The sequence below is a fragment of the Toxorhynchites rutilus genome, chromosome 3 (assembly GCF_029784135.1).
Source record: "Toxorhynchites rutilus septentrionalis strain SRP chromosome 3, ASM2978413v1, whole genome shotgun sequence".
Lineage (NCBI taxonomy): Eukaryota > Metazoa > Arthropoda > Insecta > Diptera > Culicidae > Toxorhynchites > Toxorhynchites rutilus.
In genome coordinates, this window is record NC_073746.1 from 224,238,708 (window position 1) to 224,266,532 (window position 27,825).

General features: G+C 36.4%; 2 protein-coding genes across 10 annotated transcripts in view; one reads left to right on the plus strand and one right to left on the minus strand.

Annotated features, from left to right (window-relative positions):
- LOC129775722 (acetylcholinesterase) overlaps positions 1 to 27,825 on the plus strand; it is a 208,857-nt gene that overhangs the window by 115,610 nt on the left and 65,422 nt on the right. Inside the window, exons 1-2 of one of the 9 annotated variants that reach the window (XM_055780761.1) lie at positions 21,646 to 22,360; positions 22,845 to 23,309. The exons of 2 other annotated variants lie outside the window; for them this stretch is intronic. The gene's annotated coding sequence lies outside the window, so the exon portion shown is untranslated. Of the gene's footprint in view, positions 1 to 21,642; positions 23,310 to 27,825 lie in introns of those variants that run through there. 6 more of the 9 variants (XM_055780762.1, XM_055780763.1, XM_055780764.1 and 3 more) reach the window with 6 other exon arrangements.
- On the minus strand, positions 2,826 to 3,611 carry LOC129773963 (uncharacterized). The gene is made up of 3 exons (XM_055777640.1): positions 3,475 to 3,611; positions 3,216 to 3,421; positions 2,826 to 3,148 (listed from the first exon to the last, which is right to left on the minus strand). The coding sequence occupies exons 1-3, from the start codon at positions 3,603 to 3,605 to the stop codon at positions 2,826 to 2,828; spliced, it is 660 nt and encodes a 219-aa protein (XP_055633615.1). The 5' UTR covers positions 3,606 to 3,611.

Below are 27,825 nucleotides of genomic sequence, written 5' to 3' on the forward strand. Positions count from 1 at the left end.
GCCGTAACGATCACATTCTTTGTGTGGACACCGACTGGACAACATCGTTGCTGGACGAGCTGGACGGCGAGGGATCGAGTGCCTTTCTCAAGGCAAGAGGGCGGAGGTGGTAGCGCTGGAGTAGAGTAATAGAATAGAGTAGAGTTTTCAAAGGGCCTTTCTCAAGGCTAGAGACGAATGAACTGCAAAAGTTTAAAGTCTCTGTAATACAAGACCTTCCTTCCTTCCTTCTGTAACGATCATTCTCATTCAAACCGTACACCACATCGGTTCGCATCACAACACATCAACAAACCAACCCAAGCAGCCATGTCTGGACATGGTAAAGGAGGAAAAGTGAAGGGAAAGGCAAAATCCCGCTCGAAACGTGTTGATCTGGAGTTCCCCGCAAGGGTAGTTAGGCCGAGCGCGTTAGTATCAGTGTACCAGTCCACCTAGCCGGCGTTATATAGTTTCGGCTGCCGAAGTGATCGAGTTAGCTGGCAAAGCTGCTCGCGACGATAAGAAAACCCGCATTCGGAACAGAACACATTCGGTTCGGTGGACATCAAGATAACAGGCAGTCGCAGCGAGTGGCGAGTGGCAAACGCAATCGCAAAACGGCATCAGGTAGCAGAAGAAAAAAGACAATTAGTTCTTTAGACAAAATGCTTTGGTGGCAAATCCACAACAAGGCGGCATCGAGGGCGTTCGAAATGGGTTTTTTCAAAACCACGAGTACTAAGTTTTCTAAATTGGAACCATTCCATAAAACAAGGCGCTTTTCAGGGCCATTAAACCTTCCAAAAAAGAGTTTAGGAAATACAGTTCAATGCTTTCTAAAACATTATCCAAAATAATAATAAAACACAAATCGATTTTTTCATCATTTGTTTTCCAGGATCTGATGAGTATGTGAATTTGGCAGTTGTTCTGAGCTTATTGATAGTTGGGGACTTTCCTGATTATTCAATTTTCACCAATTCTTAAATTGTTTCCAGATTGAAAGTACAGTAATTTACAATTAGTTCGACATTTAGCTAATTGGACGGACATGTAATGCGACTTATTTAGTTGGACATTTTTGTAAACATAGAGATCCAAATTATGACCCCACATTGCAAGTCGACACTGTACCACTGTCATCGCAAATGTTCAATTACAGGTTAAAATCGCCTCCAATGCGACACTGAGTGGTGCTTCGGCACGTCGCATTGAATGTAATTTACTGTACAACATGTCACAAAGCTGGATGGGAAGAAATTTTCCAACTGTGAAAGCTGTGGCGAGTGGCAAACGCAATAGCTAAACAGGAAGGTTTAACCGAACAAGATGGGAATATCGAGTGATAACAAAAACACAACACCAAAGGTTCTTTTCAGAACCATCAACATATTCATAAAGAGTAAACAGTAAACTAATCCATTTTTCAGGTAGATAGGTAGGTATTCACGTAGGAGAAGAAAATAAAACAATATATTTAAAATATATATTTAACAAAAGCTGTGCCCTTTGTATAGTCCTACGTCACTCCGGTTATGTCCCCGACATTACCCACCCGTCTTTTTTATAATGTCATCTGCTTTTTTGTAACCTTTTTTAAATACTGGGAAGACGAATGATTTTTTCCATAGATTCGGAAATCTTCCGCAGAGCATGAAGCGGCGGAATAAGTTACTCAACGGTATCGAGAGGATGCTAGAGCACATCTTCAAGACAACAGACGGAATACTATCCAGTCCAGGATTTGAAGATTTTTTCAATTTTTTACAGGCATCGTGTACAATAGCTGCATCGATCCCGGGATTATCTCTGACAGAGCCCAGGCTTGTTTCCGCAGATACCTTCTCGGGTGGCAGCCACATCATTATCGCGCAACATCTAGTAGGTAACCCCCCCCCCCTTTTCCACTACGTATTAACGCCACCGAGGTGCATTTTTTATTATGCATTTATTTTTTCGTAATAAAACTTATTCTGAGGTCCCCATCTAACGAAGACAAGGCGGCCCCAAGGCGCACAGGTGACGCAATCCGAGTCGACCGCCAGAAAACCTGTGCTTCACCGATTGCCCAGTTATTTTGAAACATAGGAGAAAGTCGTTTAGAAAATCCTTTAGTTAGCGTGCGTCGGAGGGTATACGTTTGCCCGGTTAATTTTAGCTTTGAATACTTGGGCCTGCAAGGTAAATCGGTTCACAACTCAACCAAATTAAAAAAAATTAGAACAAATTCATGTTGTTCGAAAAACGAATGGAAAATTGATTTGTGCCCATTTTCTGACACTGAGAATTTACAAAGTATCGTCAGCTAGGTTATCACTACAATAAATCAAATTAATGGTCGCAGTAGTTCAAGGCTCCTACAGAAGAAGATCGACAGCTTGTAAATACGTTGACGCACCCCAGGCGATAAAGGCTGATTTTTCTCACAGATTTGGGAATTTCAAAGCACAAGATGAGATGATGTTTGACAAGGCTTTCCATTCTGTTATAGAACAGCGCCTGCGAAAAGCTAGAACATTCCGCAAAAAGATCAACGTCAGTCCCTAGGGACCGACACGGGGCCCAACATGTCAAAAACATGACAATGATCGTATCAACTGTTTCCGCTGTCCGGTCCTACTGAACAGTTGAGCAAAAGAAATACTTCTACGCCGAAATGACTATTGGGTAATTTACAATAATATCGACACGATAAACAATGTATAATGTATAATGTACACAATTTAATCCAGCGCTGTTGCAGCCGAAATACTAAGGAGCCTAGATAAATAAGCAAATGGGATAAAATCTTATATCTATATTTTGATATTTAATCACACGAAGAAAACTTTTCCACGTTCTATTTATCTTGAACAACTAGTTAGAAGTATCGAGCTGTTTTCCACCAAACTACCTAACTCTTGTACAGTGTAACCTCGTAGAATTTCATTCACTTGTGGTTTGATAAAATTCTCCAGATGTTGCGACACTTGCTGCTGATAATCCTTAAGTAGTTTAGGTACCAGTCCCTCAATAATTTTGTTAAATATCAGCGTGTTCAAAGGGAACAGGAATACCTCCTCGAACTTTGATTCAACCAAATCGACGGTTAGTCGTATTTTAAAGTCGTTTATCATTACTTGATCACTATTCATTCCTATTTTGATTGTGCCATCAAGATGTAGGCCTGAATAAATGAATATAGCATTTAAATTAGCATCGAAGTGACATTCAAACTGTACAAATAGCGTTACCAATCAGGTTGAAAGTGAAACTACCACTTCTGTTGAAAGGTATAAGTCCAAAAGCTTTTCCATGTGCCTTATATTCGCCAGTGGTTTTGATGGAGTGAAAGAACAAATTGAAATCTAATTGAAATTGCAATATCTTCAGGTTCACATCAACAATATCAAATTTATCCAAATCCTCGATCAAGATATTATTGAGTTCCGCGTCGAATCTAAAAAGAATGAAAATAATTTATGCAATCTAAATAAAGTCTACAGAATTTACTGAATCCACCCGTGTTGATCAATTGTAAAGTTTGTATGATTCAGCTTCAATGGTACCATCACTGGGACTCCTAGCTCAAGGATTCCACAAGGCATTATGATCTTAAACCTTTCGATCAAATTTATCAGCATTTTATTGAGGTTTCCTCGTAGGGTGATATCCAGAACTTCATAACCATTATTATGTAGGTTTTTAGCACAGCTAATTGGAATCAAACACACCAACAGTGGAAACAAGTTTTTATGTTTCATTTCGATTACGGCAAAAGATACTGATCGAAGGAGGTGAACAAAATGTACCGATAGTTTTGAACACATCAATTTCAATGCGTTTCAGCTTAGAAAACTGGGGAGTATTGAACGCGTAATCTAGGCTGATAACAGTGTGATAAACGTTAATCTTACTGCTAGTTGTCAACTATTGGATGGATCTGATAGTCTCATAACGACGAATCAACTACTGGAAATTTATAGAGTTTAAATTTTTCTCAATAGATATCTTTCAAAATTTGGGAAGGTTTTTGGAGAAATTTAAACCAACAATATAAATATTGTAAAATGCTCAAGACGGATTCCGTCCTCGATCACTCTTATTGTATCAGCAAACAACTAAAGCATACTCAGAAGCAAGTGGATATGTGTACATTACTCTGTTAATCATGAATGAAGATTCGTACGTGAATCCGATAAAAAAGGATCTATAAACGAACGGTGAGAGTAGATTTCCTAAGCAAGTTCACGTTGGAAAACTCTGACAAATTTCCTTATTTTGTTCTGATCTGGCGAGAGATTTCCAATAATGGACGAAAAGATGTTATAAACAGAATTATGGGCTAGAACATGTGCAGGTAAAAGTGTTCGAAAAAACATATTCTCCCATACATTAAAGCACACGAAGGACCTGTGAAGTTTTAATCAGATTAGACTTCACTAGAGCCGAGAGGTACTTCACTGGTATCGTTACAATTATTTTCTTTCTATTTTTATATTTTTGACGAGGATTACGAGAACTAGGGGTAAGACCGGTACCTCTTGAGCTTTACTAGAAAACTCTCATTAACTATGTTTTTGAACACTGTACATGTTAGTAATTAATATATTAGTCAAAACAAACGCGAGTGCCGATGATGTGCAACCTGATATAACTTTTCGTTAGTGGAACTTAAGCCTTTATTCTTGAACGAGGTTTCAAATCATTCTTCGTTGTTCTAAATATGTCCTCTGAATTGGTAACTATCACTGGGATTCGAGTTGAGTTAAGTTAAAGCAATCAATTAATAGAAATAGTCTCCTTAAAAAATATATGCTGTTGGGGTAAGACCGTCACCCTTTGAGTGGAGTAAGCCCGACATGATTTCCAGTTAGTTGAAGGTTATTGGAACATATTTCTATATATCTATTTCAGATGCCTCGCAGCTCCCAAGGAAATCGAATTGTGAGAGTGGGTCCCAGGAGAACCTCAACCTTGCAAAAGAGGCTATCGTTGGTTTCTATCAAACGTGCTTCCAAGACTTTGGAATCCTCAGGTCTACAGGATCACGTTTTGGGAAAGGTGGTTAGCTCGAAACTAGGACATAGATTCCATCGAACTAGTAATTGTATTGTGATGTGGTTTGAGGTGCCGCATGATAGATTTGCCCAATATCAAATTCCTTTCTTTTCCATATTCTATGTTCACCGGAGCTTGTTCCGACCATATCTCCGGAATCAGTTGAGCGATTCGAACCATATTCGATAGCTACATCGAGAATTAGAATATCTCCCATTTGGCGGTTGCCACATTTAAACTGGTTCAGCTGGTGTCAGGTATATTTATTGACAAATTGAGGGTGCCGGTGTTACCCCCATGGGGTGCCGGTTTCACCCGCACTGGTTGGTGAACTCTGTTTTTATGTCAGCTTTGAAGATTGACTAAAATGAGTATAATATAACAGCCATTCCATGCCAAACCGATACAGTGGTTCTCAGATTTTCGATGATTTTTTGAACCACCCTAAAATGGAAATGGTCACCCTAACGAAAAAATAAAAAATACGGTTCTAATATTTTGCAATAAAGAACAAAACTACCACTTTTCATGGAAATCTGAGTACCACTATATCGGTTTGGCATGGAATGGCTGATAAGAAAGTATAATATATATAAAAAATATCAGTGTTTTTAAACATGCACAGAAACGCTTAAAGCCCTGATATTTCTTATATATGATGGAAAATAAGCTAGACAATTACTCTGTGAGAGAAACATAACAATATTTGCCTCAGATCTCACAAAAGAATACTTTCGCTTATGTGGCCGAGTTTACCCCAATTCACCTACGTCTTTCTAACTATAGAACAAATAAAAAATCTCAACCTTTATCCAAACGGAAATATCTCGTTCTGATTGGTAAAAATCGAAGATACCCTATGATCAAACAGAACCGGGAATTTTTAAATAAAACGAAATAAAGTTAAATTTCAGTCAAATTTATTTTATCTCTTTCAAAATATGATCCATCTGAAGCAACACACATGTGCCAATGTCTGACCCAATCCTCCAGTAGGAGTTTTTTTTCCAAATTTCTAGACTAGAATACCCCCTTAATAAAAAAAAATCAAATATCAAATAAAACAAATCACAAATGCAATATAGGCACAATAAAAATATTTGCTTGATTTTTTTAATTTAAAGAATGGAAAAAGTCCACTTGGTTAATGGGTATAGCAATTGTCCACGTTTGTTCCGTCAATTCACGACTGGTCTGACGTCAGTTCTCCTTCAAGAGTGATTTGAGCCTCGCAATCTCGCGTAATTGAGCGACATTGGAAAATGTCCGAGTTTGACAAATAATTGGTCCGGAATGGAAACCTCTTACGTTTCAAATATGCATGGTTGACGTAACCACCAACACCACTCAGTGATGGATAACGCTTTTTTCTTGTTTTTAACTGAATAATTATTACCGTAAAAAATTATATTGAATAAACTGTCTCTACTCAATAAATATTAAAGGTCAAAAGTGGACGGAAGGGTTTTATGATTTTTGACGTAGGACTACGTCTTTCATTTCTATACCGGGGTGTAAAATCAAAGTTTCGAAAACGAAAGCGTTACGCCGGAGACCGAGATTTTGAGCGTTAATAGCTCCTAAACAACTGAACGAAATGGTATGATAAACACTTCATTCGAAAGATAAAATGTCTACGCGTTATATACTTGTTACTTTTTGATCCAAAAACTTGTTTCAATAGTCTTAAAATAGCTTTCAAAACAGGCTATTGAAATCACCAATCGGTATATAAGCGAGCGGCGCTCGGAAATCCACTCAGTTCTAATTGAACAGCGATTGGAGCATGTTGTCGCTGTTGTGGTGAAGCTCTTCATTTGTCATGAAAGCGCGGATGAACGGTGTCACCAAGAGCCTGTTTGTGCACCTTAGGCCAGAAGGGAATCCATCAGGAGGAGAGTGATGCCACAAACGGTTCCCTGGGAAGACATCGCTACACACACATACACGCGCGGCTATTAACAGGTGGTTATCGAGTTGGCATTAACCACTGGTGGGCTTCCAGTATCGAGGAAAATGTGGAAATAACTAATCGTTACTGAAAATAATCTGCCAGTTCCTTTGGGAATTTTCAAAATATATTCATGTGAAAGAGTTTAATTGAATGTTTTCTATCCATGTAACACTGTGACCAAATATATTTCAATCAAGTGCTATTAACAGGTGGTTATCGAGTTGGCATTAACCACTGGTGGGCTTCCAGTATCGAGGAAAATGTGGAAATATCTAATCGTTACTGAAAATAATCTGCCAGTTCCTTTGGGAATTTTCAAAATATATTCATGTGAAAGAGTTTAATTGAATGTTTTCTATCCATGTAACACTGTGACCAAATACATTTGGTTTTGTGCTTTTTCAATCAATCGCAATTAACAGGATAGCTTCAGAAGATTATTCTTCCCCATCAGTAGGATATTTCCGTATCCAATATTGTATGCGCCCGCAATCGATTATCGCTCAGTCGCCGAAAGTTCCGAGCTCAGAGAGTTCATTCCCCTCTAGTTTGCCTTCCAAATTGCCATCGTAAACCACACCTTCTCTCGATTCAATCACACACAAAAAGCATACATAAGCGATATTCTGGTGGTGAGACACATTCATTTTTCGTGAGGACATCGACAAGACAACATCGTTGCCTAACGTGCTGGAGGAGGTGGACGGCGAAGGATCGACACATACACGCGCAGAATTCTTTCCGTTTGGATGCCATTCAGCATCGAGGGGGTTCCGGAAAGATCTAATCATTGCTGGGAAATAATCAGCCAGTTCCTCTGGGAATTTAAAAATACATTCATGTGAAAGAGTTTATTTTAATGTTTTCTATCCATAAAATATCCATATAATACATTTGGGTTTGTGATTTATCAATCAAGTACAGTTAGCAGGTTAGCTTCTGAAGATTATTCTTCAGAACAAGGTTTTTCGTATCCTATATTGGATGCATAAAACCTTGTGCCTCCAACGTAACGCTCTCGTTTTCGAAGTCTCCCAAATATTCATTTATTCATTCATTCAGAATGGATTTAGATTCAACTTCAAACAAATGATCTCTAAATCAACGATAGTCCTACGTCACCCTTGCGGTTATACCATAGATATAACCCACTTCCTGTTTTTTTACTTCGATTCAATTGAAAAACGAATTCGGTGCTTACGTCAATCATGCGATGCGATGCCGTCATTTTGAGAACACATTAGTTTTTACGAGGCAAGCTACTCTCTATCAAATTAGCAAGCTCGAAATTGAATGATGTTTTTTTCGTGGCGCTATTTAATTGAATTGGGAAATTAATTTGACCCCAACTTAGAATGACCACTGACGATACTAAACTTAACACATTTTCTATAATTTTTTCGATATAACCACTATATCTTAAACATAATATAAAATTATCTTCAGACGTAATTTTAGTATGAGATTGTTTCTCCACTTGCAAAATGAAAGTAATTTTAATTTACGAAAAATACTAACATGATATGGAAAATTCATTTTCTTCAATTTCGAATTTAAAATGTAATCATCTGAAAAACAATTGTTATTGTCGTTTCCCAAAATCGACACACGAAGCTCAAGATCGTCAACGCGAATTGACAGATTCTCTGGTTCAAAATGAAATTTCAACCATAAACTTTCCTATAACTTGCATGCAATGTTGCTATAATCATGGCTTCGTTGTGTACAGACTAATATTTATCTCGATATCAAAATGAAAATGGTTTGTTTCATAACTATCATATGACAACTCAAAACTCACGATATCGAGGTAAAGTTTCGATAGGGGAGATGGGGATAAGACGGACATGTTAAGGAAAACTTCAATTGTATCTTTGGAAACTCATGTTTTCAAAAATTTAAAAGCAGTTTCTCACAGTTCAATATACTGGTTTTTGAAATAACTGGCCAAATGTTTTATAAAAATGTGTTTTTCTATGTTTTTTTACTGAAAATAAAACAAGCCGAAAAGTAGTACTTTTTTTATCGGTGCGGTTATAATGGACATGTAGTGTGGGGGGGGGATATGGACAGGTTCATAATATACGAAGCGTAGAGGTTTATCGCGAGAGGAATAATATCGCTCTCTCTCTCTCTCTCTCTCTCTCTCTCTCTCTCTCTCTCAGTGTTTGTGCGTCCAGTAACTGAAATAGATCGAAAAGAGAAAGCAATATAAAAAAGAGTTCAATATTCTTCCCTTCTCTTTCCATCATGCATTGGATGTGATTATGAAAGTGACTGTCCATTCAACTCCCCCAGTGCAATTATTTCAATAATTTAAATTTACCACTTACGAATGAATTTACTTTTCCGTACATACCTAATATCGCTTCTCTGTCAACTCACAAACCGAAATATAACCATCAGCGAATTCAATTTTGCATTTAAACCACTCAAAATGCATAATATCGAAGCCGCAAAAGTTACATCCACACGCGGAATTATGTTCGATTTTCGGTTTTTGTTTCTCTATTCCACTTTTGATCAGTATTCATTGTCATATGATGATTTAAATATTATAGAATAGCATGTAGAAGGGTTTCCCATCAACAGAAATTTGAAATTCATAATGCAACTATACAAATCAACCACCTGTCCATCATACCCCCACATTATCAGATTACCATACATGAACACAGTTTCAAATGGTTAAAGCTTGAATAAAAATTATTACTTAATGCTTTTTTGAATACCTGGAACACGTTGTAATGACTCTTGCTCATCCATATTTGTATGAGTATCCTAATTTTTTTCTTCATGAAATTGAAACCATTGACCAACTTAACTAATCTAACTATCATTGTCCAACTTAAAATTATAACTATTACCGGCTTTAATTTCAGAAAATTGCGTAAATTTGCTTTTTGGAAAGTGTTGATAATAGATTTTTGCTCTAAGAGAGCCATTTGTAGGCACGATCTGGCGAATGAATTGCAAAGTTTACAGCCTTCTTAATACGAAGAAGGAAAATAAGCTGTGGATCATCCAACAGATCTACTCTTCGTACGATTACTCCACCTAAGTTCTCGATTGGGGTTTGATATGGTAAAAATGCTGACTGGTTCAGAATCTGCAGCTCCTGTTCATTGAATCATGTCATGGCCGTCCGGTTAATATGAGCTGATGCCAATACCCCGATGGAATACCGAATAATCACGGTGCGTGTAGTGCAAAAATGACAGTAAATGATTCCGAAGTACTTAGTTGTAGTTTTGAATGTTCATTCGTATTGATGGAAAGGCTATCCGAACCAACCCTATTTGTGAAAACTTTACCCGAACCATCAAAATCTCATCTCCAAAGTTACGAGTCGAAAAATAGCGTGGCTCAACCGAGCTTTTGAAACTCAATAAAATTGAATGGTTCTATTGCAAGGATATATAGTGTAAGAGGCAGTACTAAACATCACAATCAAGGAAACTCTTATTATGGCTATCATATTAACCCTTTGCGGGGGGAATTATTTTGACTTGAAAAAGCAGTAATGTACAACTGAGATTGTATGCAGTATATGTATAATATATGCCTTGTATGCCTTTTCTTGTAAACTTCAGAAGAGTATTTACTAACAAAATGTGTTTATAGTTATGTGTATAAAGTATATGCTATAATTCTCCTTCGTTTGATATCTTTCGAAACAGGCTCCAAAATGCAGTCCTATTCGAAACGAATAACTCGTTTCGAGATAATTCAAACTCGAATCGAATCGATTTTAGTATTATGTATCTTTTTCAAGTTATTATTTTCTGTGTACTAGATTTCGAGCAAAATGTGTCTCGAAGAGAAATGTCAAATTTTTGAGTTTGTAAACAAAGCAAACTTTAGGGCTATTGCAAATATCAAAGCCGAAAAAGAAATTTAATTTGATATTATATCAGAATTGTGATTAAAAAGAAAAGATCACGAAATGTTTTTTGACGATAGCGATAGTGAAGAGAGAGCACGCTTATTCCACAGAGGTGAGAGTTGAGGATTGTATTTTATACGTTTCCGATATAAATGATAATAATTATTCTTTTGTTTCAAGGTTTTAGCAGTATATCAGACTTAGTCGAGAAACATTTCAAAATATTTCGAATACAACCGTGTTCCAAACAGCCTTCAGAAGCACTGCTACTCCTGCAGCTTTGAAATTAGCGGCCGTTTTGAATCTTCTGGCTTCTGGTCGTACCAAATTAATGTAATGAAGGAGAAAACTTTTTACTTGGTACGGCTCAACCAACAGCTCCATCAGTGTTCAATGAGATGATGCCACTTCTGGAAAGAAGCTTATGCGAAAAATGGATCGAAATGGATACAACATAGTTTAATGAAACAAAGCAATATTTCTTCGACAAATTCAAGAAACCAGGTGTATTGAAGGTACTCATATACCCATTCTAAGGCCTACGGAAAATGAACAAATATACTGCAAATGTGATGCTTATTGTATTTCATTGTGTTCCATAGTGCAGAAATAAAAGTATTGTATTTATACTCATACTTGTACAAATAAACGTCAAAACTAAAGGAAATACAATTGAAATTTTCTTTGATGTAAGGTTTAGCATTAAAATCAACGTTTCACTAGCATTTTCCCATACGACGATCAACCATTTCTTGTCGAGACATTTGTTCTCGTTTCGAGTTGAAAAATGCTCGAACACAATGTTACGTAATGTTAAACTTTGCTCGAAACTCTAAGTAAGGCCACCCGCGGGGTAGACGGAGCGATACTATTTTCAAACAGTTTAGTCTAGTAAAAATAACAGAAACAGTGTTGTCTAGGGTACTAAATGTTTAGGGTTGTTCATACACTACACACAAACTTCTGAAAAGGCTATCTATATTCCACGTGCAGAGTTTTCAGATATGGGTGACACTTTCCTTGTTCAAATTGAAGTGGACTTTCAAGCCGAATTTGATCGAAATGACACCAAAATATAAATTTAGGATATGTAGAAAAATCATAGAATCAAATCCATAGAAATATGATGTTTCTTCTATACTCTTTATTAAATTACATTCCGGATGGTTTGTATTACTGTTTCATGCGAAATCCATATAATGTGACATTGACATGTGTTATTGTCGTTAGTTTGTCTTCAAATTGAAAAAAAACTAGATTATGTACAAGATGTATACAATGTTTGACCATCACTCATTTATTTATTTGCAGGTTGGGCCCTTCAAGAAACTCAACCGGACCGCGTTGAGCGACGAACGTGTTAAGGGACAACATCATATAGGAATCTTATGGGAAAAGCGTTATCTCTCCTAATTTTAGTGAAGTAGTCTGACATAAGTTTTTTCAGAAGCAAAACTTGAACCAACAGGTCAAGCAAACATATTCAAAAATTTCAGTTCTTAAAAAAGGAAAATGTTGTCCTAAAAGGATTTTTCAATATTTGATTTCGTTAGAAAGTTACAGTCAATTGTATGAGGAAACTTCAAAGGATATAGTATTGCTGTACGAATTTTTAAAAGCGTTCTTCTTGAAACCATGTTTTTTCAACTGGTGGTCTCGATATCTCAGAATCTACTCGACCGATTTAGCTGAAATTTTTTATCAGCATGTAAAAATGAATTATCTAAAGTGCTACATAGCCGTTTCTTGATATATTTTTTAGATTTTTCCGATTTTCATGGGCTTCTAAATAACGATTTCTCATGAAAAATAACTAATTTTTACCAAAAATAGCCGTCATTTCCAAAAACCCCTATGTAACGCTTTAGGTATAGTCCTAAAGTTTCAAAATATTCGTTTAAATTCGGTCTGCGTTCTTACACACTGTTGCTTCAGAATCGATACCACCAGTAAGGCACCGACTTTCAGACAACATCTACGCATCCAACTGTCAACAGCATAATAATCATTATTCGCGCACTTATAAAATGGAAACATCATCTTCAAATATACCTTAAACAATAATTAAAATACCCAAACACTTCACTTTATTCCTCACATCCGAAAAAAAATCACGAAAATTCATTGTTTTTCGACCTTCCATGCAGGTGTTCCCCCTTAAAGTCTGAAAATATTTTTCAACATAAAAAATTCGAATTCCTTCAGGAGGTGATAGAGGATCATATTTGATGAAAAAAAAATCCTTTTACGCATATGTTCGAAATCCAGCAATGACTGAGTTATTATTCTTGTTCTCTGTTTGCCTCTAACTGGCTCTACTTCAACAAATACGCTACGTAGACGATTCTGTTGGTTCCATTTGAAAGATGAGAGTTTTGGTACAGGATATAGTTGTGAGACATCTGAATTAGTTGATTTAAATAATATTCTGGAAGTGATCAACTGAAAAATTAGTGGCTTTGAAGGTTTTATTATTAATTTTATCCCAAAAATCTATATATACAGGTCGGACTCGATTATCCGGTGTGAAAAATGTCAATACTCCGGATAATCGAGTCCGACCTGTATATAAAAAAAACAATTTTCTCTCGGTAAACATAATATATATTATTTGCACTTATTTATTAAACAGTTTTATCTAGGTTGACCCATTTGTATGTTTGTGACTTTGTAACTTTGTCTGTAGCGTTGTACCACATTAATACAAGTTTAACCCCCTTCCTGTTGACCGATTGATCTGAAATATAGAACACATTTTTACCTCTGGTGTCATTATAAAACTGCGTATTCCATGATCTTGAAAATCCAAGATGGCGGCCGCCACAAAATGGCGGATTAAGGGCTTATTTTCTCAATGTGGATTTTCCCAAAACCCCATCAATATGGGTATCGAATGAAAAGACATGACCAGTAGAACACAATTATTTATGAAAAATGTAAATCAAAGATGGCGAACGCTACACAATGACGGATTACATATTTTTTTCAGAACCCCATAAATATGTATATCAAATGAAAGGGATTGACTAGTTGAATACAGTTATTTATGGAAAATGCAAATCCAAATCAGCGGCCATCACAAAATGGCACCATATATATTTTTTTCAAAACCTCATCAATATGGGTATCAAAAGAAAGTTTTCGACTAGTAGAACATAGCAGACCATGACTAATCCAATTTCAATATAGCTGCAGTTCCTAAACAACTAATTACGTTTTTAAAAGATTTCATTCAGTTTGACCTGTTTGTATGTATGTTTGAATGTTTGTTGCCCCACATTAATAGAGAATTGACCCCGTTCCTGTTGACTGATTGATCAGAAATTTGGAAGACACCTTTAATTCTACTGTCATTATAAAACTCCGTATTTCATGGTATTGAAAAATTCAATTTGGCCGTCGCTAAAAAAAGCTGAATGACTTGACTTGGAGAACACGAAACATAATAAACAACATAAATTAAAAAAGGTCGCCGCCACTAAATGGTCGACTATGTATATTTTGCAATCCCCTCAATATCGGTGTCAAATGAAATTATTTGACTAATAGAATACAGTACATCATGAAAATATTCCAAAGAAAATTAGGTAAGAAATAAACGCTGCTACTTGTCTTATTATTTTCTAGCTTTTAGTACATTTTTTTTTTATCTGTATTATAGTGATTTTCAACTCATTAGGCTGGTTCGTCACTTTTAGTTCCATTTTTGGAAGAATGTCGGGAGTGAGAATTGAACTCGTGACCTTTAGCGTGAGAGGCATGGATGTTACCACTACGCCAGATCGCCTCCAACTTTTAGTACATTAAACCGTTTAACTTAAAAAATTTTTTTACTTATTTTATTTTATAATTTATAGTAAATTATCTGTATCATTAGTATACTTCTCTACATTAAAACCATTCAAAAAATGTTTTTTTTATCTGTTACCTAACTTTTTTCGGAATATTTTGATGATGTACCGTATTCTATTAGTCAAATCATTTCATTTGATACCAATATTGAGGAGATTGTAAAAAATACATAGTAAAAAAATTTGTGGCGGCGACCTTTTCGAATTTATGTTGTTCATAGTGTAGTGTATTCTCCAAGTATTCAGCCATTTTTTAGCGGTGGCCAAATTGAATTTCCAAAGATCATGGAATACGCAGTTTTATTATGTGAGACAACCCTACAAACACTCGAACATACATACAAACAGGGCAAGCTGAATACAACCGTTGAAACATAATTGTTTATTTGGGAACTGCGGTCATCTTGGATTTGGATTTTTCATGATCTACTGTGTTCTACCAATCGAACACTTTCATTTGATACCCATATTGATGATTGCATATAGCGCCATCTTGTGGTGGTGGCCATTTTGGATTTGCATTTTTCCTAAATAACTGCGTTTTACTAGTCGAGCCGTTTCGTTTGATACCCATGTTGATGGGGTTTTGAGAAAATATAAAATCCGTCATTTTATAGTGGCCGCCATCTTGGACTTGCGTTTTTCATAAATAACTGTATTCAAGCCCTTTCATTTGATACCCATATTGATGGTGTTCTGAGAAAATATGTAATCCACCATTTTGTACTGACTGCCATCTTGGATTTGCTTTTCTCATAAATAAAGTGCGATTCACATACAGCATCCACGTCACGTTCATGCCCCGTCGCGTCACGTTACGTCAGTTACTATCCCATGCAATTATTATGAAAACATTCACATACACCGGCAACGGAAATTTCGACTTGCCGTTGATGGTGTATATGAATGCATCCATAAGAATAGCATGGAAGGATAATTGACGCAACGTGACGTGACGGAACGTGAACGTGACGTGGATGTTGTATGTGAATCGCACTTAACTGCATTCTACTAGTCAAGCCCTTTCATTTGATACTCATATTAGCTATTCATTATGGAATTATTATGCAAATTATTCAAAATTTCCGAAAAAAAAATAAAATTCTCCGGATAATCGAGTCTAAAATTCCGGATAATCGAATTCCGGATAATCGAGTTCGACCTGTATATATACAGCCATTCTATGTCAAACCAATATAGTGGTTCTCAGATTTTCGTGGGAAGTGGAAATTTTGTTCTTTGTCGCAAATCATTAGACCCGTATTTTTTTATTTTTTTGTTAGAGTGACGATTTCCATTTTAGGGTTGTCCGAAAAATCAAATTTTTACACTTTTTTCAAAAAATGACTTTTTTCAAAAATTCATGAGATTTGAACTACTGAGCCAATTTAAATTATCGACATATCAAATTAAAACTTTTAGCTGATCTTTTTTGAAAAAATACCAGAGGCACACAAAATTTTAATTCTGGTTTCGTAATTATTCATTGTATTTATTATTTGTAGCTTACATGGTTTCGGGACCAAGGGCGCTATATTTTTTTATATTTTTTCTTGAAGGCCGAGTTTCTTCACATAATATATACAAAAATCAGAGAGGCGTTTTTAATAGTTTTTGAGTTATGATTTTCCAAAGTTAAAATGTTTTTTTGCGCAGGTAGCTTAATGGGTAGAAAATAGGAATAGGTATCAGGTAAAGATATCTCAGGCAAGAAATGTAGAGAGTTATATTTTGTTATATTTTTCATATTTTTTATTCTAGGTATAAAGCTTAAAGCATGCTTAAAGCTACTTTTACAGTTTCACAGAATGTTCTTCTTCCGAGAACGAGAATCGTTTTACGATAATATAATGTTCATTTTCCTGTCTAAAACTATGATATAACTGAGTTCCGGAAATTTACTTCACATGATTATAATGGGTTTTAAGTTTTCTTTCCATTGCTTTATAACTTGTCTCTGAAAAAAACCATAGTGCATTTTCGAATCTATTTTGGAAATAGCCCATGTATAAAGTTCTTTTGCAGTTGTAATGTGATGACCCTGGAAACTTGCTTTAGCAGCATTCCGCTTCAAAACTCCTCCTAAAGCATCACTTGGACCTTTCCCACGGCATGTGGCGAAAAAGTTCCACTCCGCATCTATACCAAACTCTTTTTTCATTTGGCACAAATTAAAGGCTGTCATCTTATTTTTGTACTGACTACCTGATCCATCTGAGAAAAAGTGAACTTTCTTAAGGTCAGGCAACTTCCTTTTGATAAAATTCACACAATCTACAATGAATAAACGAACTGCAACGTGGTTATGCTTGGCTTTTTACCAACACTGTTCTGTGGGATTGGTTCAAAGAGTATTTAACAATATGTGTTGGTATGATTTTACATCAGCTGGAAGTGCCATTCTATCATGAAGAGTTTTGAAAATTAGTTTGATATTTTGGTGATAAACACTTACGCAAACAGTGTGTGTACAGCTCGTTCCTGCCAGAATGCAATACTTTGGGTGGTCACTTGCAAACATTGAAAACCGTATCTTAATTGCAGGATATTGTTCTTTGAAAATGGCGTAAGCTTCTTGTATATTACATAACACCAATCTTTGTTGTATATATACCTTGCTATCAACATTTTTTTGAATAACATAGTCTCGTTTTCCTGGACACGCTCGGCTTTTTTCGTCACTGGTATAGAAATCACGCACGAGTGATAGAGTTTCTTCTGCCAAAGACGCACTGCTTAGCCTTTTTGCGGTGTTGTCATTATGCCCTTGTTTTTCTGCAGTATTTTGGCCCTCTCTGCCATATGTTGAGAGACATCGAATTCCTTCATTATTTTATAGGCTGTCCAACTTTTAGGCAAAGTGGTGATAATACGATACTTCTCATTATTGTCATGAGTTTCTCGAAACTTTTCCTTGAATTGCTGAATGATTTCATCCTCGCTTGTAGAAGGTACGCTGGCAATACTCCTGATTGATATCAAACTGAGTGTTTCTAGCGACGGTAATGACATTGAAATTTAATTAAAAATATATAGTTAGCAACCTTGCGAACAATGACCTTATTAGATTCGTTATTAGAATTTTTGATAATACACTCAAGTCAGTTTATTGAAACCTTAAACTTACCTTGGCTGTCGACAGTGGCAATTTCTGCAAATGTTGGAAATGCTGCCATCTAATTTCACTTTTTTCATCTTAGTTCACAATTTTACAATGAATAATTAAGAAATAATTGCGGTAAACTTTGAAAAATATTACATAAAAACAAAAAAAAAACGCCTCTCTGGTTTAGGGATATGTTATGTAAAAAAGTCTCAGTTTTCAAAAAAAAAATAATATAGCGCCTTTGGTCCCCAGACCATGAAAACTATGAAAATCAAATACAATAATCATAACGAAACCAAAATCAAAATTTTGTGCAACTCCTGTATTTAAAAAAAAATATATAATTGGCTTTAAATTAATATGTCGATCATTTAAATCGGTTCAGTAGTTCAAAAGTTATGAATTTTTCAAAAAAATCATTTTTTGAAAAAAGTGGAAAAATTTGATTGTTCGGACACTCTAACAAAAAAAATAAAAAAATACGGGTCTAATGGTTTGCGACAAAGAACAAAATTTCCACTTCCCACGAAAATCTGAGAACCACTATATCGGTTTGACATGGGGTTTTTGGAGTCGGGGAAGGTTCTTCGAGACTCCTCCCCCCTCTCTAAGGGGGGGCTGCCATACAAATGAAATACAAATTTTTACATTACTCGAGAATTAATCAAGCAAATGCAACTAATTTAGCATGTGGAGGTTTTAGGGGGCAAGAAACATTTCTGGTGCAACACTCCTCCTACCTTTTAAACGGGGGGGTGCTGTGGTCTGCCATAGAAATGAAACACGAATTTGTGCATAACTCGAAAACTAATCAAACAAATGGAACCAAATTAGGCAGATGGAGGTTTTAGGGAGCAATGAATGTGTTTATGATGGTTTGACATTCCTTTCCCCTCTCTAAAGAGAGGGGGAGGTTATTGAACAACTCGAGAACTAATCAAACAAATGGAATGAAGCTTAGCATATAGAGGTTTTAGGGATCGATAAATGTTTCTATGGTGGTTCGAAACTCCTCTTTCCTCTCTAAAGGGAGGCTCTCATACAATGAAACACAAATTTCTGCAAAACTCTAGAACTAATCAAGCAAATGGAACCAAATTTGAGATGTGAGGGTTTTTGGGTACGACAAATGTTTCTATGATGTTTCCTTCCTCCTGTGAAATGGAGAGGGGGCTCCGTAAAAATAATACACATATTTCTACCAAACATATTCCAACCAAACATGACAATTGGAAAACTCTGAAGGAAAATGGGAAAAATCGGAGAATTCAATTCGCATTTGTTTTACAATTACATAGTGACAAGCGTTGTTAGTCCATTTGATGTTTGCGCCATCGAAATTGATCTTCGTTCGAAAGTGGAAATGGATTTTAATGTGATAAAGCGCATTCCTATATCGTTTTCTATCTATATAACTAAAAATGGATCGCAAAACTCGAGAAAGGAATTGTCCGATTTAGGGCTGTCTTCGTTTTATCATATGTTCTGTATCAAACATTTATTCCATGTAACGGAGAAACATGTTATTTGCAAGTGAATGAAAAATCTTGCACGAGAATTGTATCTGATATTGTAATGTCGAGTTTTGGTAGAAGTACTGTAAAAACGAAAAATAAATTTTGGGTGGGACGAAGTTTACCGGGTCAGCTAGTGCATAATAAACTTGATTGTTTCTATCAACCTAATTAAAGTTCTCTAACCGCTCTACAATTTGTTCTTTGACACCCAACTACTATGTTTATTAGTTTTGCTGCAATATCATTTTAAGCAGTTCATGGTGAGTCTTCAATGAGAATCTTCAAAAATCACGATTTTTACTCAACTGTACTTATTGTAACCAATTAACTTGCACCTTAACATTGAAAAATTTTTTTTCTTGAAATAAGCCATATTTTAAATATGAAAAAATATATCTTTTTTCAAACTGTATATAATCGAGCCCGACTTATATTAGATACTGGAAGCAGGAGGCTCAATTTTGGAAATGTTACAATGTTCAAGACACTCTGCACCACGATTGACAAAGAAGAGGGTGATCTAGCTCTTGAATCGGAAATAATTGTTTAGAAGAAAAAAATATTGTTTTGCATCGATTTCAAAAAGTGCCAAAGACAGCTTTTTTTGAAGTGTTTTACAAAATCTTCTGTAATTCTGCAAATGTTGCATTAAATTGTAATGTTTGTAGACAAATTTTGAGCCTAGTATATACTCAAAACCCCTGTGAACGTTTCATATTGTTACGTTTAGCCGTTTTTTTGCCGATCGTTGAAAGTTTGGAGTAAATTCGAGAAATACTATATCGCAAACGATAACAGAAGTATAAAACTCTACGCGTACGCTCAGAATCGTAGCTTTCGTGCGGTTCTTTTGTGCGGTATATGAAAAGAAGCGTATTTGACGAAGTTATCGTCCATTCAGTTTTTTTTCGATGGTTTATATGCATTTCAGTGCGAAAAAAAGCATATTTGCGTCTCAATTATCCACTTCTGATATCATTCCCTACCCCTCATCAAATGTTTTTCTAAGTGTTTGCATGACATGATTTCGTTTCGACATGCAACTAAAAGCACAAAACAGCCACGCGCAACCCAAAAGGCAAACTGTCCCATCGCAAACCAGGGAAACAAAAGGAAATTGAACTGTGAACTGCGTGGATTTGTGTTTTTTTCTTGGGGGAAACTTTTTTTATGCGGTCCCTATCTACCGCACAAAAATAGTTTTTTTTCAAAATGTGTACCGAACACGATTTTTTAAAGCTACTGGTGAAGTTTTGCACGATTTTTTCTATGCGGTCCCTATCTTCCGCACAAAAAAAAGTTTGCCTGTTCATCTTATCTTCATGCTCTAATTTTTTTGTGGAGTGCATAACAAATGAAATTTATTTCGTTTTTGACGGTACGGGAAGGTAGCAAATCGGCAGAACAAATGTACAGGAAATCGTAATGCTTCCAGTTTTCATTCATTTAATCTGTTTAAGGATAATGGAATTGTGATGTATAGCATATCAAACAAATCTTAGAATTAGAATTTCCGATGCGATTGGTATGCAAATCATCAGAATTAGTCCGCTGTTAAAATTGTTATCAACGTTTACTTCATTTCATGAAAACGTGACCTGTTTTCTGATTTGGCACCCTTTCTGAAAGACGTAGTTCCACGTCAAAAAGATGTCGAACCGGGAGTTTTTCGCCTCATTTTTTGGTATAAATAAATATTATATAGCGCTACAAATACGTGACAAAGGAGTTCGAACCAGATAGTGACAAATTATAAACCTGTCTTGAAGACATCGTAGAGCAGTTATCAAGTTTCAACAAATTTTCAGCTTTGGATGAAAGCTCATCGCTGACATAGCGGATTCTCCTTTGGGCTTTTGTTGCCCAACTTCACTGGTGAGCTTTCGAGGCGGCAATGACGTCATTGATCTGTTCACTGTTTTCCCCTTTTTCATTGACGTGCCTATTTCCCAGCTGCTGCTATGCATACCGATACAAACCGCTAGCTACCACTCTCACTCACTCCCCCATTAGTTTCGCAGGATCCACATTGTTGTTTTGCAAAGTCTGTATGTATGTACATAGTGTGCAATACAACAACAACATCAATAACAATGAAATCATGCGCCAATTCCGCTCTCCTGAAAGGACGATGAGTTCAGTTGTTGGCCTTCTCCTTGCTCCGCTCAGTTCACTTCTGTAAAACGTTGCCTAACTTTGGCAGGAAAGCAATGTTTAAAAGCGCTAGCGACCGAGGAAAATAAGTGTAAAGCCGTATCTGGAAATGGAAATGTATTGGTGAACAGAATAGCCGTTCAATGCGACTAAATTTTTCCCGATGAATTTTCCATCTCAGTTCCAAGCTTTTCGTCAGTGCGAGCTGCTGCTAGTGTGAGCCTGAAACTTTTCCACATCGCATGTCTATGCCGCAATGAGCTGTCTCAAAGGAAATCATTTTATTCTGTGCTGGAAAGTCAATTTTTTGTGATAATCATTAGCAGCGAAGAAAGTTTGAGTGTGTGTATAAATTTCACTCAATGTAATCTTGACAAATGCGATAGATTCAGAAGAAGAAAAAACAATTTTCAAATAGCCTGCAGCTGCCAGCTGAACGCTTAATATCCTTGAAGAAGAAAAAAGTAAACGGAATGAAAATCTACCGGAACTAGACACATCGTAGTGCAGAGCCTGTGGCGGAATTACGTACTTTTTTGCTACATAGAGGTTTGCAATGCAGTGCAAAATTATAAGCAGAAAAAGTGCGGCTATCAGGAGAAGATAAAGTAAATGAAAAGCAGTATAGCGGATGGGATATTTGCAGCAGAGGGAAAGTAAGCAGAGGAGGGACTAGATCTCTGCAGGAAAATCAATGGTGGAACAGACGAAAATGTGATATTTTTGACTTTCAAAATAATACACATAAGATACAAAAGGAAGAGATAAGAGAAAAAGAGAGAAAAGCGTGAGCGCTAGTCGGAAAAGCAAAAAAAAGGATAACATAGGAAGAGGGAACGGTAACTGAAATTCGCGACAGCTGGTACGAGAGTGAGTGCAAGCATATAACATGAGAGAGAGGGAAAATCAAAAACTCAAATAAAATTAGTACAGTTTTTCTACTTCGGTGAACTTTGCTCGTAAAGTTGTAAAGGCGACCCGATGCCTTATTCATCTTCCACGGTAGAATAAGAACAAGGCAAACAGAGAACTCACGGGTATAAGAATGGGATTTTAATCGGTAGAGCTTTTCGTGGTAACAGTGGCTATTACTTGGTTATTGGCATCGGCACAAGTAATAGAATAAGGAACCCTGGAGACGAAAAATAACTGTTTGTGAACTTTTCCTGATATCTGATCAATCCTGATTATTCACTCTCTCAATCCAGTGCCGAAGTGCTGATATAGATCTCTCGTTACTTCTCTTATATTCTCGCATTTGTTGAGAGAACTGTTATAAGGAAAGATCTACAATTACAGTACATAACCAGATACTCATGTTGATGTTCCATATGAAAAAAGAATACCTTTCCAGAGCTACGAATCGTCCAGTGAATGTAATGTAAAGCATAGCCATTGCTGTGTGTTCCTGTTGTTCATTCAATTTCTCGAAATTGTGTGAGCCAACAATTCTATACAACGAGGAAAATATGTTGAAGACCTTCGACATCGTAATGTTCGCAGAGACTGTTCAGAATAATACACGTTAACGAGTTCATTCAAAGCAGAAATAGAGACATCATTTGTTAACCAAAAAAAATATCTGGTAGTAGATTTTAGGCAGAACAGATACATACAGTTCAAGTGTGTAAGCGAGCATAGCATAAGTGAAACCAATTACCTTCCCTGCATCTCTTAGTAAGTGGATGTGCAGTATCAATTAACCAATTCAATCGGAAGGATTTACAAACAGTGCAGTGAACAATACAGCGGAAGAACAGTACTTGGGAAATCGGTATCTTCAATAAATGCTCTCAATAGTCTTATAGCTTTATTGGTGGTGAGTAAAAATGCTTCGATGTTTTTTTATGTTTTTATCGAAATGTGTGATATTTTTCACTTTCAATTCAACGCCGCATTGATGATGCACTGTACAATTTGGAATGAAAAGAGTTCATGGTAATCAATCCGAATAATCCATGCGGAAATATCCGTGGATCTACGAATTTGTTTGATTTCATTCCGGAAACCCGGTCCCTAATAAAAATCTCCGGAAATTAATACAATCTCTTACGGCGTATCTGGTTTGGCTCGGGTTCTCGGGCGTAAAAGTTCATCCAAAAATTAAATTTTCGACGTTTTGTGACAATGGATGAAACGTGGATCCATTACCATACTCCTGAGTCCAATAGGCAGTCTGCAGAGTGGCACTGAGGCATATTTCGAAGACATAGATGTTTTGTACTACAGAAAGGGAATTGAAATGTTAAAAACTCGTTGTACCAAGTGTATTGCCCTCGAAGGAAACTATGCTGAGGAATAAATACAGCTTCGCTCGGAAAAAGGTTGTTTTCATTTAAAATTTCGGGGCTTTTCAGTTAGGTCCTATGAAAAGGAGTGAAGTTTCTCTTTCCGCGATATGATTCATCAAACCAAGAATTTCGACACATTCTTGAACTGTGTCTTTCGAAGCATCAGCAAGACTTTAGGCAAACATAAGGCGATTGTCCTAAAGAACTTTTTGGAACAGTTTTTGATCTGGAAATAAAAAACATCTGGAACATTCTCCTAGAGGGATCAAAAGAGTTTTGCTTCTTTTGACCCATATTTACGCGCTGTCAAACCATGTACTTTGTGCGATTCAAGCCTAAGATTTTCTCTGATGATTCTGTGCATCGAACTTTTAACCAGTGCTGCACATAAAGATTTCCAGACTCCTTGAACCTTTCCAAGATACGGAACACAGCACCGAGTTGCTGAACACTTATGACAATGATACATGGTTTGAACATCTGCGAGTACAATTCTAAAATGAGAACGTGCTGCGGAACGTAAAAAAAACGTTCATTCGTTTGTATTCAAGAATATTTAATGTTTGCAGTTCACTCGCCTCTAGTAAACAATTCGAATCATTTTTCGGCATGTTCCTCTTCCGTGAAAAAAGATCCTGCGTTTGAGGTTCGCTTAAAAAATTTCCATCGGTTGCAACTGACGAGAATTGCTGCGAAAATTGGTGGTTTTTGGTGCAATATTTATCTTCAATCGGTCCATATCCTCCAGTGATCTCGTGACATATTCAGCAGAAATCAGGTCGGCCAAAAGATCACATCCTGTTTCACCTGATACTTCTTTATGAAGACGGCAACTTCATGAAGGCACTTCGTACTGTATATCTCTCAGTTCACCGCAAGCAGCAGCTTGGACATACTCTTCTCGCCCACAGAAAGACTTTCATCGGTAATTTGTTGTGGGATATTTATTTGACTTCTGGGGGAAGTAAAATGCCCGGTTCTCTCCCAGTCGTTGCGTCCAGTTTCGAGTAGGTCTCGTCATCCATTATGACCATAACGTTGAGCTCACCTATGACCTGTATAATATTGTCTTCCAAGGTCTCAATCGAAGAGTCGAGAGACTTCACATAACCTCTCAAAAATAGGCTGACCAAATAATTCAGGATTGAAATCGAGACACGCAAGCCAAATTGGCTATGGATTTGATAGCAGAGAAAATGAAATGTTTGTTGGAGGGGAGGTATTATTTGCGCTTGGTATTTCCGAGGAGATCGATTTCTTCTTTGAGCGTTTATAATTTTTTTCCGGATAAACGAAGTGGTAAGGTAATAACTTTATTCGAAAAATGAAATATCTAAGAGCTATACGATTGCTAAGTCAACGGTAGTCCTACGTCAACCTTGCAGTTATGTCGCAGATATAATCCACTTCTAGTTTTTTGACTGGAAGGTGCTCAAAATCCATCTTCACGTCCGATTCGTCATCCATGAGTGAGCATCCTTACTATACAATTACCGGGCGCCACTACATTATGCTTCAATTTGATTCATTGCTGGAACAAAAAGAACTGTACACCGTTTCATGAGTTTTGTATCATTTTAATATGTCGTTCCTCTCAACGAAGGACCTATCTAGATCAAAGAAGAACCTTCACTTTATAATCGTGTCAAAAATTCATACGAAATTGATGTTGATTTTGTGAAGAAGTAATAAATTCACAGCTGGGTTATAAAACACTTTTTTCATTTTTTGAGTTTTTCACGCATGGCCAAATGAAGAGTATTAAGCTTGTTTTATGAACGAAGAGCGCAGCATTCGAACCGAACTCTTATATATCAGTGGAAATTTGTAAAAGTGTTCATATAGTTATGAAACGATGTGTATAACATCTGCATCTGAGAGCCTTGGACCTGATCTAATTGTTCTCAATATCTCGAAAGGCAACTTCCGATTGTAAATTCAAGACAAAGCGCATTTTAATCCATTCTGTCCAAAGTTTTCCGCTCTCGAAAATGTTTTAGACGTCGTATACGGTGAATTTAGTCAATTCTGCGTTATTGTATCTAACCAAGTCGGACATTCGGTATGGGTGTCAAATGTTTTTTCTTCGCCAAGCAAAACTTATGAAAAGAAACCGAAATGAAATTTCACCACTTGAACACTAGTGAATCAGCGAATAAATTAAAAATAAACATTCAATTCAATTATACGAATACTTATGTGGTAAGAATGATATCGACTGAAGTTTTTTTAAAGCTACTAGAATTTTCTATTATCTAACTTGACAAAGTTATGTATCATCTAATATAAAGTTGGCGTGGTATAATTTATGAATTTGTCTTTGTGCAGTACGTTACAGTATATCATGTTTTATTTATTTGTTTTGCATGTCCATTGCTACAGTTTGTTCGTTGGATGATATGTACCTACATAACGAAGTGATAAACCGTGTACCAACAATTCGAATTGCATAGAACGTGGGAGCTACGGAACGAGCAAAGTACAATGTAAAAGGTTGTCATTTTGAAATCGACTGCAGGATGGACTGCAATTTATAGCTGAGTCAGCATAATGCAGCTGAAAATGCTGAGCATACAAATATATGAAACAGGACAAAAATAAACACGTCGCGAATGATGCAGTGATCCTTCCGTTTGTGAATACTAATGAGAATTGTGAAGTTCATGAATCAAATTACGGATTATCAATGGTAATCAGCCGTAATTGATTTCACAATATTTATTGCAATAATTAAGCTCATTGCTTACATTTAGAAAATGTTGATTCCGGTAGTGCTTGCTTCCATTTTTATTGCACAGCTGTTGAACAAAAAAAAAAAACAATCCGCTTCAGGATACTGGCTATCCTCCCAAGATTTTTATTTCGGGTTTCATGATTGAATTCGAGTATAGTAAGTGTCTTGCATATAATATTCAATTCCTATAGATACTGTATATCACATGGTTAGAGTTGTCCCACATAAATTCAAACTGACGCGAAATGAATTAATTCGACGAAAACAGCACTAAAATACTCAAAGGCAGGTCGAGTGACTATCATCTGTTTTGACAAAGAAAAAAAGAATCCTATTAAAAATGCATTGCAATGAAAATACTGTGAATATAACCGAGGTCTCGTTTTGTCTTCTCGTTCAAGTAACTCAGCATGACCTTCATCGATAACCTCACTATCGCAACTGGGAATAGGCGATAGTAACTCGCTAGCGACATATTACATTTTTGGGAGTGTGATATTTCGATAGTACCTGTTTGTGCATCAGTACCAAAAGGCGTAATTTTGCTTCTCGTTTCCTCCGGAGTTAATATTAAAAATCAAAAAATCAAATTATTCGTTAATGTTTTTTTTTCGATAAATGAGCTGTAGCGTAAGTGTTCCGGTATTTTAGTTATTGTTTAAGGTATATTTGAAGATGTGTTTTCCATTTTTTGAGTGCATGAATAATGATTATTACGCTGTCGACAGCTGGATGTATAAATGCTGTCTGAAAATCGGTACCTTACTGGTGGTATCGGATCTGAAGCAACGGAGTGTCGTAATACGAATTTCGATGAATATTTTGAAATTTCGGCACAATACCTAAAGCGTTACATAGGGGTTTTCGAAAATTCGAATAATGGGCAAAACGGCGGCCATTTTTGTTAAAAATGAGTTATTTATCTTGAAAAATCGCTGTTTAGTAGCTCATAAAAACAAATGCTGACAAAAAAATTCATCCAAATCGGTCGAGTAGATCCTGAGAAATCGATACCACCAGCTGAAAAACATGGTTTCGAGAAAAACGTGTGTAAAAATTCCTACAGCAATACTGTATCCCTTAGGTGACCTCATACTTTTGGCTGTAACTTTTCAACGAAACCAAAAGTCGAAAAATCTTTCTAGGATAACATTTCATTTGGCATAAGGTTCCCAACGAAATTCGATTTCGATTCGAATTTCGGCCTTCCAGACCGGGGTCCCCCCTTAACGCCTGCTCACTGAATGAAATCTCGAAAAACAAGTTTTATACTGTGGCGCGGCACCTCGTCACTAAGTTACTTGCTCATT